Source organism: Seriola aureovittata, chromosome 1 (assembly GCF_021018895.1).
Source record: "Seriola aureovittata isolate HTS-2021-v1 ecotype China chromosome 1, ASM2101889v1, whole genome shotgun sequence".
NCBI lineage: Eukaryota > Metazoa > Chordata > Actinopteri > Carangiformes > Carangidae > Seriola > Seriola aureovittata.
Genome location: NC_079364.1, coordinates 25,321,339 through 25,340,493, shown reverse-complemented (window position 1 = coordinate 25,340,493; position 19,155 = coordinate 25,321,339). Strand labels below are relative to the sequence as shown.

Genomic DNA, 19,155 nt, shown 5'->3' with positions numbered 1-19,155 from the left:
TGAACCGTATATTTTCAAAAAGAAAAAAAAATCTTCAAAAGACAGAAAATACCGATTACATCACTAACACCTGAACCCTGGATCGTGTCTGCTTAACTATCTTGTCCGAAAAAATAACATGTTTTTCCCGCTGACACTTTTTTTTTTATTACAATCTGGTGAATAAATAATGGAGAGAGGGAAGCTTTGCCTGTCCGCGTAAAAAACCCTCGCATCAACCTGATTCAGAGGATTGCTGATTAACGGGTGATTTCAGGGGTCGGCTACGGAAATGATGATGTTAAAACTGCGATCATTTTAAATGTGAGAGCATGGATCTCTCACCACCAGTTTGTCAGTGCACACAAACAGAGAGGAGGCTGTACAGCGGCCCAGAGCTCAAATAATCCAAAGTCAAAACGTGATTTTATTTTAATTTCCGCACTGATTGTTGATGCTTTATGTGTGAAAATAAGTGTCAGTATATTTTCAAAGATATGGCAAAAAAAAAAAAAAAACGGAATAAAAGCACACAGACACAAAATGTTTCTTTTGGAAAACTGATGTATTTGATTATTAGAGTAAAGAATTACAGTATCTTAGTTGTTAGTAGGTATTAAAGTGTAGAGAAACTGGACCCATAAAGATCTTCCAACTTTCCAAGAAAGTGCATGTAACAGTCCGAAGGTTTTCAAACCCAATATATATTTATATTTATAAAAACACTATCATTTTGTCCCCCTGGCCGTGATGGACTTCTCTTGTGTGAGTTATATGTACATTTTCTTACGCGGGAGTTTGCATTTCCACATCTGAACGAATTTACAGAAGCTTCAACACATAACTTTGCACTTGATGTCAGTGAGGATGCTGGGACATAGCAGCAATGTGGAAATCCAGCTGAGAAACTAAAGGAGAATCCTGCTCATTTGATTGGCTGTCTCAGTTCCAAAAACCAGGAAATAGGCCAGACTCAATGTTCCCCTTTTAGCAACTGTCTTGCTTTCAACAACACCAAAATACCAGCCACAAAAAAAAAAAAAAGAGAGAGAGAGAGAGATTGAGGGAAAAAATATGGAAGTAAACAAAAAAGTAGAAAGTACAATACACAGAAACAGTAACAACATAACATGTTAACACTAAAGAAACCCTGGGAATGTAGCAAACTTCAATGTTTTGTCTTCCTTAAATAAAATAAAGGTAAATAAGATTTGGAAAGAAAGGAACTACCACATCATTTAGTCCCTTGCCTGAATTTCATTGTTTCGCTTTGATGAGGGGAGAGGGGCATGAACACACAGATGTTAGACCATCTACAGAAGATCAGTGTACATTATTTACAGCAAAACTGTTTGCTTATTACAGGGCTAATGCGTCACATGAACATCGACAGTTCGGTTATAGCTACTACAGACAGAAAATAACTTAATGCCAAGGTAAGGTTATCTACCCAGATATTCTAAGTTTCAAAAGCACATTTTTTAAGCACCCATACGTACCCATTCTGGCTTTAAAACAAACAAAAACCTAACTGTTAATGCTTCCACTTGGTTTCAAGCAAGGTTATAATCACTAATAAATAAGCTCCTTAAAACTATAACATGTACATTGTACAAAAAAGCAACTTGTCTTCACACTCATGTTCGTAAAGATTTAATGGCGAGCAAAGCAGTTCAGTTGATTTTGTCCCTGTCTTGTCTTGTTCTCTTTCTTTCTCTTCTTCTGTGTGTCTACATATGTGTACAGTATGCCTTTAGGCATCTTCATGTGTCTGTGCACAGCTCAGGACATACACTCTAACTGGTGACAATTTCTTTATTGTCTTCCATGAACCGTGTGAAACGGAAGTGGGCCCCGTTCTCTGTGTTGGCCATTTTCTCCAGACCAGCAAGAGCGGCATTGGGCTCCATGCTGTGTAGCTTGTCTAGGCTGCCTGTCAGGCCACCGATGGGAGAGCTGCCCCCATTTCCCACACCGCCTGACATTGGTGGGATGCCTCCATTCTGGATGACAGAGATTTCATTTGTCTTCATTGCAAGGCCGTTGGAGAAGGCTGCAGCATACTGGTTCCAGAAACTGGCCGGGTCCCCATTGCTCGCCCTTGATGCCATGTCCTTCTGGAAGATCTCGGGAAACTTGACGGGGTTGGTACCCAGGAAGGCCATTGGCCCATCCACAGAGAGCCTGCGGCCTCGTCTGGCAGGAGCGCTGTTCCACATGTGTGTGCCCATGTGAACCTACGCAGAGAGGGAGAGGGAATGAGAATAAAAGGGAGGGAGGAGAGAGACAGAGCAATGAGAGGGATGAAAATTAGTGATGTTTACAAACTTGGCCACAAGAGCTGCACATGAGATGATGCAATGGAAAAAATAATAATAATGCTCAACTCCGAATTAACACAGCTTCACACCCTGGGTTCAGCAGACCAGTTAGCTGTGCTGTGAGAGGTCCCGGCATGGTGTAAACATCTTATTTTGGCAAGACTGATACATGCAGTTTAATCTTAACCTTAAATTGCTCATCTAACAAAGGGACCACAGGGCTTGGGGTAAAATTGCACTGTCCAGTTTCATTGCTCCGGCCAGTATTGCATGTGACAATTCCCCTCTGCCAACACCAGTTCTATGACAATTTTTTCTCCTTTATAATCCTTGAAAGATACATTAAAATAATTACATGTTAATGTATTTCATCTGCAGACTACTACAAAAAAGTTCTGTTTCTGTGTTTAGTTTAGTGGAGCAACTCTAACTAAAAACACAGATATCTCTGTGTAAGGTTTGTGTCAACCAACAGCCAGAAGTTGATTTAAAACAAGTGTTTAAAAATGAAAATGTATCTGTAGTCTGAACAATTTTTCCAAGATCCTGTAGATCATTGTGCAGATCAGTTTCTTAATGATTTAGGCCTGTGACTTTTTTCACTGAATCTGTTATGGAAAAATACAGACTGACCTCGCTCACTGTGTTTGCCTCTGATAATTAATTGTGTGCAGTGAATCATTCTTAACCAATCACATTGCGGAATTTTTGCCCAATCATATTAGTTGTGTGATTCAGCCTTTCCACTAAGGTAATTTTTCTCACAGAGCTGCTCCTTTAATTAACAATACAACATCACTGCATCTTGATGCCTGGTGCACTGACACACCATATAAAACTAAATAGCAGCTCTGAGACTAATTTTTCACAAACGTTCTCAAACACAGACTTTTAGCAGACCAACAGTTTTCTGGATGTTTTGACATTCACCTTGAGGTTTCCTTTGGTGGTGAAAGCCCGACCGCAGATACTGCAAGCAAAGGGTTTCTCCCCTGTGTGAGTCCTCTCGTGGATCTGTAGAGCACTGGAGGAGGAGAAACACTTCCCACAGGTGTTGCAGAAGTGTTGCTTGGGTGTCCTGCGCGGTGGAGCAGCGGAAAGCACTGGGGAAGAGGAGGCAGATGATGTGACCAGGCCAGGGGGCATGTCCTTGTCAGGGTGCAGGCTATGGAGGAAGCCGTTGACCTCAGGTTTGTTAAGAGAGCCTACAGAGAGGAGGGAAGGGGTTGGGCTGGAGGACAGGCTGGTGTTTGATGGCTCAAAGAGCTGTGAGGGCAGGTCTCTCATTTGATGGGTTAGCATGTGCTGCTTGAGGTTGCCCTTGGTGGAGAATCCCCTGTTACAGGCCGTGCAAATAAATGGTCGTTCTTTGGTATGGCTTCGATAGTGAATGTCCAAGGCACTCTGACAAGCAAAGGTCTTCCCACAGATGTCACAGGATGTGTTCTTGATGGTGCTACGCTCACGGAAGGGGAATATCATGCCCAGGGGGTCCTTTGAGGGATTGACAGATGTCAGGTCCAGGGCTCCGATGTTGGAGGGGTGAGAGTGCAAGAGGCTTGCACTGGTGTGCTCAAAGGATAAGGCCCTCTGCTGCCTTTCTTCGAGGCTGGGGGATTTACGTAGTTGTGGCTGCATGCTAGTGGGGGATGGCGCCTGCATGGAGGAGGTAGATTCTGACACAGCTGGACTCCCGGCGCTTTGGCTTTCAACATCCCCTCCCAGTGACGAGGAGTCATTGGTGAGGCAATCCCCCTCAACTAAGCCATTGGCCATAGCCTTCATTTGGCTGGCATGTAGCTCTTCTGTTTCATTGTTGTGAGCACTCTCTCGGCCATTTTTCTCTTGCCCCTCGTGGCTAACCATTTCAGGGGGAGCTGGGGAGTTACACAGGCTGTCATGGGAGGCATCAGCTGACCTGGGTGTGTCTGGCACACTGCTGTCCGGGCCTTCCTCCATTCCTTCCATATTGTCGTCAGAGAAGTTGTCCAGATCATCGAAGTTTCTCTCCTCAAATGAGCCAGTGTCAGAGGCCATGGACTCTGGGTAACTCTCCGGCAGAGGGGTGTTGGGGATCTGCCCACCCATGTGCATACGAATATGCTGCTGCAGAACCACAGCATTTGTGAACTTCTTCTGACAGATAGGGCAGGAGTGTTGGACTCTAAGAGGAGGCATGGCCCTATGGACGCTGTAGTGGGTCTTAAGATTGCCCTTGGTGGTAAACGCTCTGCCACAGATTTTACATTTAAAGGGCCTTTCCCCAGTATGAGTGCGATAGTGCATTTTCAAAGCACTTTGGCAGCTCAGCACCCGGTGACAGATGACACATTCGTTTGGGTCTGTCACCTTCCTGTCAATGTTCTCCACAAGCTGCTGCAGCTTGGAGGTCTCTGACCCCTGGAGGGGCTCCAGAATGCCTCCAAAGGGGAACTTAGCCTTGAACTGATCAGACATAAGTGGCATGAGTGGGTTGGTCATCATGGGCGGGCTGTTGGATGTTGTGTACTCAGCTGCGCTCTCCGAAGCAGAGCTCACATTTGTCATGAAGCCTGAGGAGTGGCTGCCTTCTTCAGTTTTCCCATTTGAGGTAGGCAGGGTTGCACCTTCACCCTCTTCAGACACTCCATCGTTACTTTTAGCTGAAGGCTCAGCAGCAACTGAGTCACTCTTTGCAGTAACAGAAGGGCTAGTTATGGCTATTGAATGATCTTCCTTTTTGATGAAATGTGGCAGGCTCGGCATGGTTGGTGGCAGCAGCATGCCGACTGAGGAAGTCAGAGTGGGCAAAACTGGTTTGCTGTCCAACCAGCTGGTGACAGGTTTCTCAGGGGGCATGGACATGCCGTATGGAATGCCGGTGCTTGTTGGTATGTTGTCTAAATGCTCAGGAACAGGGTAGGGGTTCATCTGGATGTGTGGGTATTTTTCTTTATGACGCTGGAAATGCACCTTCAGGTTACCGCGGGTGGAGAAGCGGTTGCCACAGATATTACACTTGTATGGTCTCTCGCCAGTGTGGGAGCGCAGGTGGATTTGCAAGGCACTGTCACTCCCAAACACCTTGCCACAAAACCTGCACTTATGCTTGAAGAAAGCATCATCAGAGCTGCTCTTGTGTTCAAATGAAGTGACATTAGGTGGCTTGCCTTTCCTCTGCTGGGCCAAAGCTGCTAAAGAGTTGAGGTCCTCTACGGTGGTGCCAACACTCGGCAGAGAGCTGGAAAACATGGGGTTTCCAGGTGGGGGCTGAGGTAGAAGGGGATTCACTGCAGAGCTTAACAAGCTACCTATTCCAAATGCTGGCGTGGATGACTTAGCTAGTGAGGAGTTACTGAGCTGAGAGTGGAGGCTATTCATATGACTCGGCCTCTTGTCAGAGGACTGGGCATTGACTGTTGATGGCCCCAGTGTGCTAATGCTCTGAGATGTCTCACTGGTGCTTGGGTTGGACTGAGGTAGCTGTGCCGCTGCAGCCAGCTGCTTTAGGCTGCTAATACTGGCTGACTGACTAGCCAGGTTCTGCGCTAGGCCTGCGGCTGCAGCCAGCTGTTGGGAGAGATGTGAGCTGAGTGTGGTCAGTGGGCTGGCAGCAGGCCCCATTGTGCCTGGAGCAGAAGTTGGGGGCACCTGCATTTCTGGGGACTGGGAGGCAAGTAGAAGTATCTGATGGCGAATCTGCTCGATAAGCTGCAGCTGGTGTATCTGTTGCTGTTGTAGGGCGAGGAGTTGCTCCATCAGGGCTGGCACTGCCACCCTGGGGCCCCCAGTGGAACGGGCCTCTTGGGAGAATTGGGCCACAGCCACTTTGGTGCTTTGAAGATTTTCAATTATGACATTGCTGTTGATCATGGAGAAGTTTCCCAGTTCAGTCAGGTTACTGAGCTGAGGTAGGGGGGCAGAGATAGCTGAAGTACCTACTGCAGGGCCGGAGGTGCCCCTGCCACCATGGCTGTTGACTGTGTTGATGGGGCTCCCGCTCTCTGTATGACTGCCTTCCTCTTCGTGACCGCTGCTCATTCCGGAAACGTCCACGTCCATGGATTCGTCTTTTTCAAGAGTGTTATGCTCCAGAAGATCACTGCACTCTGTTTGATCAGTGTTATTAGCTGTGTCATTCATCTGGTCATCGGGATTATGGGGAGGAGACCCAGGCGAGAAAGTTCCGGTGGGGGAGGCAGGATTTTCATTCACTATCAGAACTAACTGATTCTTAGTGCAATTCTTCTGGTGTTCCTCAAGATCCGATAGTTCAAAGAACTCAGCACAACATCTACTACAGACGTGGGCGTCTGACTCCTTGCAGGGGGCGTCCTCTGAGCAAAGTTCTGTGTCCCCTGCAAAAGAGGAAACAGAGGATTAGTGATTAGAAATGTTTTGCAGCTGAAGAAGCAGCTTTATCTCCTCAAATTCCATTGTTGTTAATCTTAAGTTAATCAGTTTTACACTTATCCCCTTGATGTGTTCACAAAAACAACGATCGAAAGGCAACAATAAGCCAAAAGAAATGTGAAAAGGCCTTTTTCAATGCGGTGGCCTCTTAAACATGATAAGAGGGGATACAAAATCAATGGGAACTACTCAAATATTGCTTAAAAGTGATCTTTGAAGATGTACATCTGGGTTTCATCAGCCCAACCAAAGGTAATCATTTTCTCCAGATAATCCATCAAAATATAGAATAGAGTGAAGTGAGGACATCGGTCTTAATGAAATTTCATAGAAAGGCATTGATTTCCTATATTCCATGCCCTTCAAAGTCCACTTGTCCACTCGGCGTAAACCAAGCATTTGAAGGACTTATTAGACTTTCAATCTGCTGTCAACTTTGCTCATTTTCAGCCAACTATGGGCATCTTGGACAGGTTATCTATGTGACTAAACTAATTTGTATCCACTCAGGCTGCAATCACAGTGAGACATGAACAACAGAGCGTGTGGTGGTTACGTGCACACACTAAACTCAAGAAAAACAAAAGTGGAAAGAAAAATCAAAGAGTTACAAAATAAATATTTACTTTTTTAATGCCTAGGATATGAAAGTATTTTCTGGTTAAAATGTAATCTCATGAAAAGAATAAAAAAATAGAAAGTTCTAAATAAACTTTGACCCCAAAACCTTATCACCTACAGAAATAGGCACTCATCAGTAAATTCTTCCAGGGAAAAAATAAAAAACAATCTGTTTAAATAAATGAGCTGATCAAAACTAAGAAGCAGGCGGTACATCAGAATGCATGCATCACAAACTTGCCAAAACTGATAAACTGGACATACCAGCTCACAGAACACGCAGTACAGTCACAGCCACTTCTGCTGTCACCGAGATGAAAATTCAAAAGTAATGAACGCCTTTCAAATGCACACAGAAACTGGTTTCTGAATTTTCCATTTTAATACACAGGACGAGTCAGAGAGTGAAAAGGCAAGACGACACCCTGCCCCCAGAGCCACTGCTGTGCTCCAGACTTTCCTTATTCATTTCCCTCTTTGTCACACTAAAATCTCGCTGTTTAACATACAAGTTGATTTACAAATTGCATTTCTCTATGAATCCCTTTCATTGTGGCTCTGGCCCCTCAACACTTTCATCAGGGCCAAGAATTCATTTGCAAATGAAACCCAGAGAAGTGCAGCCCTGCCCCACAGAGAGACAGGATGCCTTCCCATTGTTCGCGCAGCATGGGAGCGGCGGGGATCGTCGGCACAGCCTGGCCCTGCTCATCTCAGTCGACTCAAAGCAGATCCTGTTTAATTCAGGGATTATCTCCCTCAATGTTTCTCTACTCAGAGACATCAGATAACGCAAAGTTGCCATGACAGTAAACCCTGGCCCTCACACCACCAAACCATGCAAACAGGGAAGACTCAACTTTAATGATAACTTTTCATGTTAAATCCCCCCCTTCCACCCACCCAACCCAAAAATGTGTTTGATTCATAGTGTGAGAAATGTGAGGATTAAATAAACACTTTTTCTCTTTTTTCTCAAGCCTGACTGTACACAAATTAGTGTGAAGAAAATCCATGACACTGAGTGGGGTCAAAATAGAAGCCATACAAAAAAAAAAAGAAAGAAAAAAAGAAAACCTTTTGATTAACAAACTTCTGGAAGACGCAAAATTAATAAATTAATAAAATATTGGTACATGTGTGTATCTGTGTATGTACATGCTCAAGTCTCTGCAGGAAAAACACGCCTAACACAATGCATATACTATTAGAGAAACAATAGTGAACACTGAAATTAAATTAATTCAACACTTCATTCATACACATACATGTAGCCTAAGTATGTTTCTTTAATTTAAAAAATTTTCAGAGAAAAATGACGAGATTTAATGTAGCGCGCATTTTGAAAAATCCTACACATCAAAAGATTTTCAAAAATATTTTTAACATGCAAGTGCAAAAAATTACAAAATTAAAACGATCACTACAATATATAATTACAGAAGAATAAAAAAGAAAACAGATCACGTATATTCCCAAAATATTTTGTTTGTCTTTATGTTAGCAATTAAGCAACTAGAGCAAAACATTTTTCATCAAAATTGTGCAATGCAACAGTGCACAGTGTCCTCTTCACCAACTCTGTCTGAAGTTTGGATTGTAAGAGAAGAAACTAATGAGGCTACAAAACACAAATGTCTGAGGAAAATTTTTCAACAGTACTACAACTGTGTACATGGTCACATAGTTTTAGCTTTAAACTGTGCAATACTATGTTCTACTAAAAGATCAAAATTAAATGAATGCATGTCTGCAAATCCACTGTCCACATAAGACTAGTATAGCAAACAGCGCAGATGCTAGCATTAGGCTTAATTCCCAAAATAGCAAGGATTAACTCTGAATTAAAATTAAGATAAAGTCAAGCTGGTATGAAGATGGAGTCTGTAAAACTTCCATAGAATCTTTATCAAAAGCACAATGCAAGCGGTGCGCAAGTCTAAAGGGCTTCAGGAGAGACAAAGAGCAGAGGACAGAGCCTCGAAAAGAGTGACCAAAGTTTGAATATGAGAGACAAGAAAGCGGAAGATTAGTCAAAAAAGTTGACGGAGAGCTTTGAGAGATCCTACATTATTTTTTCGCGGGGGGCCTCTGTGAGCCTCTTGACACTTGTAACTTCAGGAGGATTTTTCTGCTCACATCGTCTCCAGCCCTCAGGACTCATCCCACTGAACACTAGATGGGGTTCCACTAAAGCTGCCGTGGTCCAGGACAAGACTCAAATCTAAGAAGCTCTGCCCCGGTGACATGCTTAAAGCTTAAGGGGAGGGAAAAAGACGAAGCAAGTCCTTCAGGCTACACCTTGACTCACACCACATAAACACTGGCATAATGACAAGCAACTGCACTCTTGTGTTTGCAGGGAACAACAGAGCAAAGGGGGCTGCCCTGCCAATCTCCCCTCTAGGGGGGCCACTCTGATAGGGCAAAAGGGGATGGCCACAACATTGATAAGGCCTCACACTCGCACACACACACTTCAATAAAAAGCCGAGGCCTTGCTGGGCGCCTGCAGCTCCGATCAGCAGGGTCAATGGCGAGGGAGAGAGGAACACACTGGGCTCTGAACTCTCATCACCTCCACATAGAGGGACACTGGCAAAGGTTAAAACAGCTCAACATCCCACCCTCTGTGGCTCTCGCTCCGACCTCCCAGTAACTACGGCCCTCAGCATCACTGATATTCACCTACAAGTACAACGACTTTCTGTTTTCACAGCCACCACAACTCTCCAGAAGCCACACAGCACATGAAGTATGAGCACTGTCTGAGCTAAACCAACCCCCCCCCCCCCCCCCCCAAAAAAAAAAAGACCAGAGGACAACATGTCCCCACCTTTGTCATTACACACACAAGACACTTGCAATAATTTTAACACGTGGCCTACTTTTGGACCCACTTGATAATTTTGCATTCTGCAAGGTTTGTGACAAAAGTAACTCTTCTCTAAGTTTATTAGATTTAAAGGAAAATGAAGAAAAAACAGCACTTAGGAATTAATCAGCAAGTTCCAATAAATCACGTGAAATGGGCTGAAAATACCTTTCTATGCATGGCTGTCTCCTCAAAGAAACAAGTGTTCATTTCAAATGACCTGCACGTGTTTTTCAGGCAGTACACTGAACACAATGTTGCTTTATGAATATTTACACTGTACATATTAAATTTCGAGGCCTTATCCAACAGAGCTAAGCCAAAAACAATTTCTCATTTTATCTATATTTTTAAGTTATTCCACGTCTTGTTATTTTTTGTACAAACAATTCCTGCAAATTAAAATGAAAACCAATGTGAATATAAATGTTGAGCAACAAAATTCGTCCAGACAGCCTGACAGACCCCAGAGAAGCCTCCACTCGCTTAAAGAATATTTATTTAAATTACAGAAATTTTAAACAACTATTATTTTCTTGGTGACGAGTCGTGGATAGAAAAGTCGGTCAACAAAAACACACGTTACAACGCAACGTCCTGTTAGGAAATTCAAGCTTTATTAATCGTATCCTACCATCTTATCACACTGTGTGTTTTGTTGTAAGATTTTTGAGTTTTAAATTCTGCTTTCAACAAAGATGTGACAATTTACAGTCAGCTCTAACTTGACTGGCTGTTGCTGGCCTTTGTAAGAGCTCCAGTGCAGAGTCCTGCATTTCCAGCTCTGAATGGCACTTTGTATAAACTGATTTCACATTTTAGGCACAAACAGCACCGGTAAAAGAGAGTGTAGTTCGCTTTACGGACAAAAACTGGCTTTGTATCATTTTACACAGCAGGCGAAAGGCCGCATTTAAGCCTTCCTAAGGGCGTAAAGTAAAAATGAACGAGTCTATTTTATCTGTGTTGATTTCGGTTGAGAAAACTAGACATTATTTTGTAACGAAACAGGAACGGTGTGTGTGTGTGTGTGTGTGTGTGTGTGTGTGTGTGTGTGCGTTTATGTGCGCGTGTTTCTGAGTGAGTAAGACTTGTCTTCTCTGTGCTGCTATCTGGACAAAGTTGAACAAAAAGTATAAACGATGAGTGAAGGGATATTTTCAGGATGCGGGGCGGATGTGTGTTCATCTACAAGGCACTTTGCCCCCCAACTTAAAACAGTAAAGCTCACTAGAGAGACTACAGGCGACGACATGCTGCATGGGACTGATTTTTATAAAAGAGGAAAATCACTGTGCGACCTTCTAACGCAGGACTGAAACAAGCGGACGCGGTCTCTCTGTGTCCGGAACTAAGGAAAAGTTGGAGTCCCGGCAAGAGCGACAGGGTGGTCCATGTCGACGCACCGAGACCGGCCACTGAGCGCACGGAAGCCCCGGAGAGGACCGAAAACTGAGCCGGCGACACGTTACAGCAGAGTTTCTATGCTTATTTAAAAACACCATTTAAAGCTGATGTGGAGACTTTAAAGTTTTGAAAGTTTTTAACACACATAAACACTCAGCGTAATCATGAAGAGAAATGCTCCCTGCACTTTGGTTATTATCTTTGACTCATGTATCTGTTACAGTTAAGTTTGTAGAGAACCGATCACAGAGACACGAATGAGGAAAAAAAATATATAAAAGTAGCTTCAAATTCTCCTTAAAGTGAATTTATGAATATGCTGAACATAAAGTTTTGTGAAAAGTGCCAAAGACTTTAATCACGGAAACGATGGAATTTACAAAGAAAGAAACAAATACTAAAAGTATAAAGCCCCATTCAAAGTACGAATCTTAACTATAACATTTGGCCTCAAACATGATAAAACAGTTAAAAAGTGTTAGAAATTTACGATGCTTGGATGAAAGCAGTGACAGGCTACTTGGACTTACCATTGTGTTCCGATAAAGGCAGATGAGGGTCGGATTGGAAGTGTTGCGGCTTCGCTTGTTTCCTCCGCGACATGCTGGCTGGCACATCAGCGAGCAAAGAATAAAAAAATGACTACAAAACCTTCTCAAAAATTACGTAAATCGAGCCCATCCACCGCGCATGTGCCCCGTTATGATTATCAATAATGCTCTGCGATTAATCATACGGGGGGCTTCTTTGAAAGGCGATTGGCACCTCGCCAGCCCCCCTCCTATTCAAATGAAGTCTCTTTAATCAATTAGCTCCTGATTTGCTGGGGACTCTTGTCTCTCTCTCAGCTCCCACCCAATGAGTTGATCCGTATGGGGAAGAAAGGCTGGGTTTTCCAAACTCCCTTTAGATACGGTTTAACCCCTTCTGTTAGCCAAGTCAAAGCTTATCTTGACTACTACAGGGGAATGTCAGCATCTCGAGTCCATGCCTGCGACAGTATCTTTCAATCTCTCACATTAATCAAGCAGCGATCACAGTTTTTCTTTTTTTCCTCCTGTAGATGCGGACAGGCTGGACAGCTCGCAACTCAAACCTCCGCGATCTCCAGCCAACTTTCTTCTCTCTACTGCTCGGTAGTCCGTCCTCCGCTCTTGCATTAAGATCGTTGTAATTCAGCTGTTGTTGTGTTGTACACCGACACCTTTTCTCTGAAGAGTTTCAAGCGAGGCTCTCGGTGCGCTGAAACGCAGCTCGCGCGAGCATGTTCCGTGCGTAAATGGCACCGGTACGCGTTCCCAAAAGTCCACGGTGTGATCCGACGTCCCAATCAGTTTCATTTGATTATTATTAGTAGAAAGGGGGATTACTTAGTAACACGTTTTCATCACACAGTGCATTCCGCGAATAAACAAACTTTGAGGGCCCGTGCAGCACTGGGACAAACGCGGAGCCCGGCCCATCGAGGATCTGATTGGTCACCGGGCTACTCAGTCATGCTGCCATTCACCTCCACCTCCTCTCTCCCTCCCTCTCCCCCTCCTTCTCTCTCTCTCTCTCTCTCTCTCTCTCTCTCTCTCTCCCATTACGCACAGCAGATCCAAACGCTTTGTGCGCGCCAGGATGATCAGTGGCAAAGACAGCGGAGAGAAGTCTGTTCATCTGAATAGGGATAGATAAAGCTTTTCATTTCTTCCTGAAACATTTATTTTTTTTAGCGAACGGCTGCCTCACGCTCACATCATGTGGGCTCAAATACATTTCACACCATCCATTTAACTATTAGAAAAAAAAAACTTGTTTGTCTATATATCGTCGCCATCCAGTGGGTTGCTTGTATAGTAAAACCAGTGTGAATTACTGCTTTATATGCTTATCAGAAGTTGTCTTTTCGGAGGCCGCTTGATTCTTTTTCATTTTTACAAATAGCAGTTTTTAAAGGCAGGAATAATTGAGCAATATAATGTTGCTGGTAACGGTGAAGTCAAGAAAACAATGTCTTAATCAATCCTGTAAATAAGTTATGGACCCTTCACACTCTAAGCATTATTATTATTATTATTATTATTATTATTTTTTATTATTATTATTATCATTATTATTATTGTTATCTCTAAATAATGCACTAACAGGGGTGCGCCCTCAGTGGGGATGTTTTAAGAGGGCAAGATGTCCCAAAGGAGCTTCACGTGAGTCGAGTAGATTTATTACGTGAAAAAGATAAACGAAGCTCTCAGTCGGGTTGATTTTGAGAAATGAAGATAATAATGTTACTATAGGTGATGCCTCGGATGCCATTATTTTTCACTGAATATTTAAAGAGCAGCTGCAGGCTAGATGGATCTGGTCCTCTCTTGTGTCAGCTATCTTTTAGTTTCGACTAGCCTTACTATTTACTTATTCATGAAAAAAAGGAAAGAGCAGGGGGAAAATCAAATACTTGTGATGGCTCTGAGTGGTCTGCTTTATCAATGCGCGCTGCCAAAATTATTTAAGAACATATATGTATATATTTTTATTAAAATTGTACATATATTTTCACAGTATTGATTTATGTCTCAATTGTCTTAAAATGTGACGGTGTAACCAAATCGAAACGTGAACTGGGACTAACAAAATCTAACAGCAAATGATCTTTAATAGGGGAAAACGTGTATGTGTGTGTGTTGCGTTAAAAAGCCCATGCAATTATGTGCACCAAACTTGAAACTGCTGGGAGAGGAAAAAGGGGTCTGCAATATTGTAATGTCGCGGGCGGGAAAATCAATGGCCAGTTAATTGATGTGAGTGTTGGTGTGAGATTGTAAACAGGGTGATTTGCAGCCCAGCCGAGCGGGAGACATTTTAAATGGGATTCACTCGGGACGCTGAGGATACAGTGTTAACAATCATGGGCTGAATGACACAGACGGACACAGTTTGGAGACATAACAGACATAACTCAACGCCAGCACCTGAAAAAGTTTCAACATTGCCTGAGAAGTAAAAAAAAAAAAAGGAGACATTCAGGTGTATTTAATTGATTTACATATTGATTATAAAATATTATTTTTAATATCCAGACAGAATAAATTGTCCATTTGAACAGCTTTGCGGTTATAAAGAGGGAAGAGGATGATAAAAGGAATATTTTCACCCGGATCTTTAAGATTTAGATAATAGTATGCATCATGCAAACAATATAGATTTGGATTAGGACATCTACTATTAATGTTTATTTTCATATTAATTAAAATATTATTATTTTTAATTAATAATACTGGTTGATTAAATGGCCACATAATTAGTTCCAATATTACCAGATGCTTTTTGGAAATTTGAACAAGTGGCTTTTTATGCAGCTGATCAGAGGAAGGTGAGAGAAGCCTTTGGCGCATATAAAGCGCGCATTTGCCTGTGACGCGCAATCATTACTGTGCGCAGCAAATCACACAAGGTCCGGAGCGAGTGCCATCACTCACTATTGTCACTGACATCCCGTGATTGATCATACAACGCAGAAAAAATGGCACGTTTGGCTGCATAATGTGATAGTAAGAGCGGGGAATCTCCCAAACCCCGAGCTGTTAGTGACCCTCACTCAGTGTATTTCTAACCAGAAAGCCCCTTTTTCTGTGTGACACCGGATTCAACACGTGGTGGGTTTCTATTCACGGTCCTGCTCCCTGATCGACGCGATGCCTGGAGAATTACAACGAGGTTGGATCAGGCCTTCATCTAGGTCAGCTGCACGTGTGTGTGTGTGTTTGTTTCTCCCTCTTTCTCTGTCTGTGTGTGTGTGTGTGTGACAATGGGAGCCCGAGTGGCAAGACTGAAAAACGGGCAAAACTTATAGGGGGTTATAAAGGTGCAGAGTCTCAAGACACCAGTGTGTTAACACAAGTGGAAAACGACCTCACTAATCCACTGCTGGTACTTGAGTCATTATTACACTCCATAAGTATTTGACAGGTTTGATTTACATGTCATTAGTTAAAAATAATATTCAAATTATGGCCACAGAGTTAAGAGAGGCCTTACATTTTAATAATAAAAAATAAACAGTAAAAATATGTCAATTCACACAAAAAGCATTAACTTAATTACATGTCATTTACAAAATACACATCAAATCTTTTTTTTATGGCAGACTAAGAGTATATTCTCACTGTATACAGTGAGAATTGGGCTGGAGCCTTATTTTTGATTAACAGTAAATGCTGAAGCCTTTGACCCTCATGTTCCCAACACAAATATCAAGAAGTGCATGGCCTTATTCATGGCATGCTGACGTCTTGCAAAAGGATTAGGAGCTTGATTAAAGGGATTGTTGTAAGCTGGCCTCATGCTCAAAGAAATAAAGCAATAGCCCCACATTTTCCTTGTATCGAGTCACACACACTGTCACTGTATTACTCTTAATAGCGCTGTGCAGCTTTGCTCAAGGTGTCCAAGTGCAAAAACTTACGTGGAAAATAATCTTACCAGAAATTTCTTACAGACTATCACCGCCTTATTTATTTCACCTTCTGTCTTCATATTTACAATATATCATTTTATAGCAGTATCATTTAAATGATGAAATGAATTTAAGTTTGAGCTGAAATGACTTTGTCTTCCAGATGATCAGAATGCAGCATTTAGAGCTCTCTTTTGCCACTAAGGAAATCCCATTGAAAAATCGTCTGCATTAAAATTCAGTACCTGCAGCAGCAGAGAATAGCCTCCATTAATTAAGAGATCAAACCCTTTCTATTGTCCTCCAGCAGCCCTGCCACCACTTGTCCCACAGACTGTCTCCCCCCATTGTGGCCCCTGACAACTTCCTGCAGCATCACCCGATATCAATGGGCTGTGTTTGTTTTTACATTATCTCAGCTGCAGTTACAGACACTCCCTTTCAGTCCTGTCTTGTTTGAGAGAAAACAAGCAAACATTCAAGAGTGTCACAGAGGTGCTAGAGGTCACCGGCCCATCACACACACTGTCTGCACTGTGTGCGAGAGCGTGTGTGAATGTAAGTTTGCATGCGCCACTGATACAGTCGTCTGTGACACACACATACACTGTCCACTCTAGGTGACTGTGTGTGTGTGTGTGTGTGTGTGTGTGTGTGTCCAGCACAACTAAACATCACTTAACATAAATCCAATCTGAAACTAGACAAGTATTTTTTTTTTTCCAGAAATATATGTCAGTAATTTTAAATAGTAAAATATAAAACATACACACTCACTAGGTGCTAATACACACAATTCTAAAGTAAATATATATACAAATTTAATTCTGTAAGTTATATTAACAAGACTTTATGCCTGTTTCTCATTACCCAGCACCCAGCATTTTTTTTTCTGAATAGATACTCACATTCACAGAGATGCAATCATTAAATCCTCCAATTGTTATGACACAAATCCACTTGATTGTATCTGATTAAACATGCTCGCTTGAGTTGCATTAACGAGAAACACCATGGCACTGGACGACCACCAAGACTCCTATTCTGGCTCCTTTGCATTCTTGAAAAACACATTCTGCTTTCATATGACATTGACAAATGATATTTGGATGAAGAGAGATGCTTAGATCGTTAGATGTTTCACAGAATGGAGCCGGATTACACTGACACACATCACTAAGACTGGAGGTTACAGAGGAACCAAACACTCCTAACATCTTGAAGAAATTACATCACCCTCCGAAAGCTGAGTGTTTATGTATTTTTAAGAACCTGGAAGCAAAACTAAAAATTACACATTGAATTATCCCTACATTACTTCACGCGCTCGTAAACACAGGACGTAAAGAGTATGCACATGTGATGTCTGTGTCACAGCCACAGAGCAAGCCAGGCGAGAAGTGTAACCACACAACAAAGCAGCGTGCAGGTAACCACCGAGCGAGCAGACACGCCACGTAAAACAAAAAAACACACACATTCTTACAGTAAATACACCCACAAAGTTGAAACATATCAAGTGGTTTATTCGTAGCGACTCTGGGCACAAGATGTTTATCAACTGCCGCCAGACAGCTGCGTTGGTTGGCCAGCAGTTAACCATGTCTCAGACAGCCCCTTATTGCTATTGATAGTTAGCATCAGTGTCCCGGCTGAGAAATGGGGCTGCTATGGGCAAACGCAAGCTATTGATCTCCAGCTTGTCCCTGACCGGCCTGGAGCTAGAGGGGAGGAATGGGAGTGGAGGCCGGACGGAGCCTACCGTGACACTCCCAGACTCGCTGTCTGCCACCTGGAAGGGATACTGGTGGGGGTGATAGTATTCAGAAAGTTTTTACTCCTTCAGGTTGTTGCTTTGGGTTTAAGTTGAGAGTGCGCATCCATTAATTAAATAGCAGCAAAGTGATTCAATCATGGTCAGTTTATGAATGCTGTCACACGTTTTCAAACGTTTCATGTTGGTTCCTACATTTGCAACATCACGTCTCTGTTTCAAATAAAGTTTTAACTTTCTACAAAATCCCTCCTTCTCTTTCTCTTCTTCTTCTTTAATTCATTTTAAATTTGTAGATGTATTGACTGATTGGCGGGAACGGAGCGATTCGCTCGCATGGATTATGATTTTCAGAGTGCCATTTTAGTGTGCAGCCAGTAGCACACATTTCATCAAATGGCTACTTCAGATTGCCCTCTGCTTCCTTTATGCTCCTCCATATTCTCACTAAAGAAAATGGCGCTAAATAGGACGCCTTTCCATACTTAATTGCTCTTTAAAACAAGCACAAACACACAATAGACTGCACTGAGGTTTCTGTGGTTAAAAATCAGCAATCTGTTGGAAAGAACAGTGTTGCAGGCTCAATGTGAGGTCCTCTCTTGTGTTTGCATGTGTGTTCTTTAGCTCCTTGTGACCACACGAGAGAGAGAGAGAGAGACAGAGAGAGAGAGAGAGAGAGAGCGCTAAATGTATGTTTGTATGTGTGCGTGTCAGAGGGAAGTCTCCTTGTGCGTGTCTGTTTTTGTAAAGTGTGTTATTCAGCTATGCAGTGACCACATGATAAAACACGGAGGATAAAAATTTCTGTAGCGCTTCAAAAAATTTGGCACATCTTTCAACAAGTAAAAGAGGGGAAATGAGACGTTATTTGGTTCAAGCTGTATTGTTGCACACCATGTCTACACCAGAGAGGGGAAGAGGGGTGAAACCTGCCTGGAGGGTACAGCGGAGCTGAGGTGGGGCTTGTCAGCTTTATTTACTCCACTTGTAGAAGTCTAGTCGGACATGGGACATCAGAGAAGTCAGGTCCCTGATGACTAGCGAAAAGACCACCTTGGGGGGTAAACTCAGTGAAGTTACAGCAGTGACCATCACTTCCCCAATTAGCTTCTTTCTTTTTTCTCCTCACAACTCACTCTTTTCCCCCTGCTGACTACTTCTCCCCCTCCCTTGCTCCTTTTCATCAAATTCTACTTTTTTTTTTAATTTACTGCCATATACGTAAAAACTATATAAGTAAAAGTTCACATTTATGTAAAAATTGTGAACCAAAAATATGCATCCATTTATGCGAAACACAAGCCAGACACTTTAGTGACCACTCCTGTATTTGTGTGTGGTTGTG

At 42.7% G+C, this 19,155-nt stretch overlaps 1 protein-coding gene across 2 annotated transcripts; it reads right to left on the bottom strand.

Moving 5' to 3' along the window:
• Nucleotides 1-525: 525 nt before the first annotated feature.
• On the bottom strand, nucleotides 526-13,009 carry sall1a (spalt-like transcription factor 1a). Of its 2 annotated transcripts, none has more exons than XM_056379066.1 (3): nucleotides 12,126-13,009; nucleotides 3,231-6,637; nucleotides 526-2,216 (listed from the first exon to the last, which is right to left on the bottom strand). In XM_056379066.1, the coding sequence occupies exons 1-3, from the start codon at nucleotides 12,196-12,198 to the stop codon at nucleotides 1,776-1,778; spliced, it is 3,921 nt and encodes a 1,306-aa protein (XP_056235041.1). In that variant the 5' UTR covers nucleotides 12,199-13,009; the 3' UTR covers nucleotides 526-1,775. The 2 variants fall into 2 exon arrangements, with proteins under 2 accessions (XP_056235041.1, XP_056235052.1); XM_056379077.1 differs by lacking the exon at nucleotides 12,126-13,009 and adding an exon at nucleotides 9,383-9,619.
• Between the last annotated feature and the right edge of the window lie 6,146 nt (nucleotides 13,010-19,155).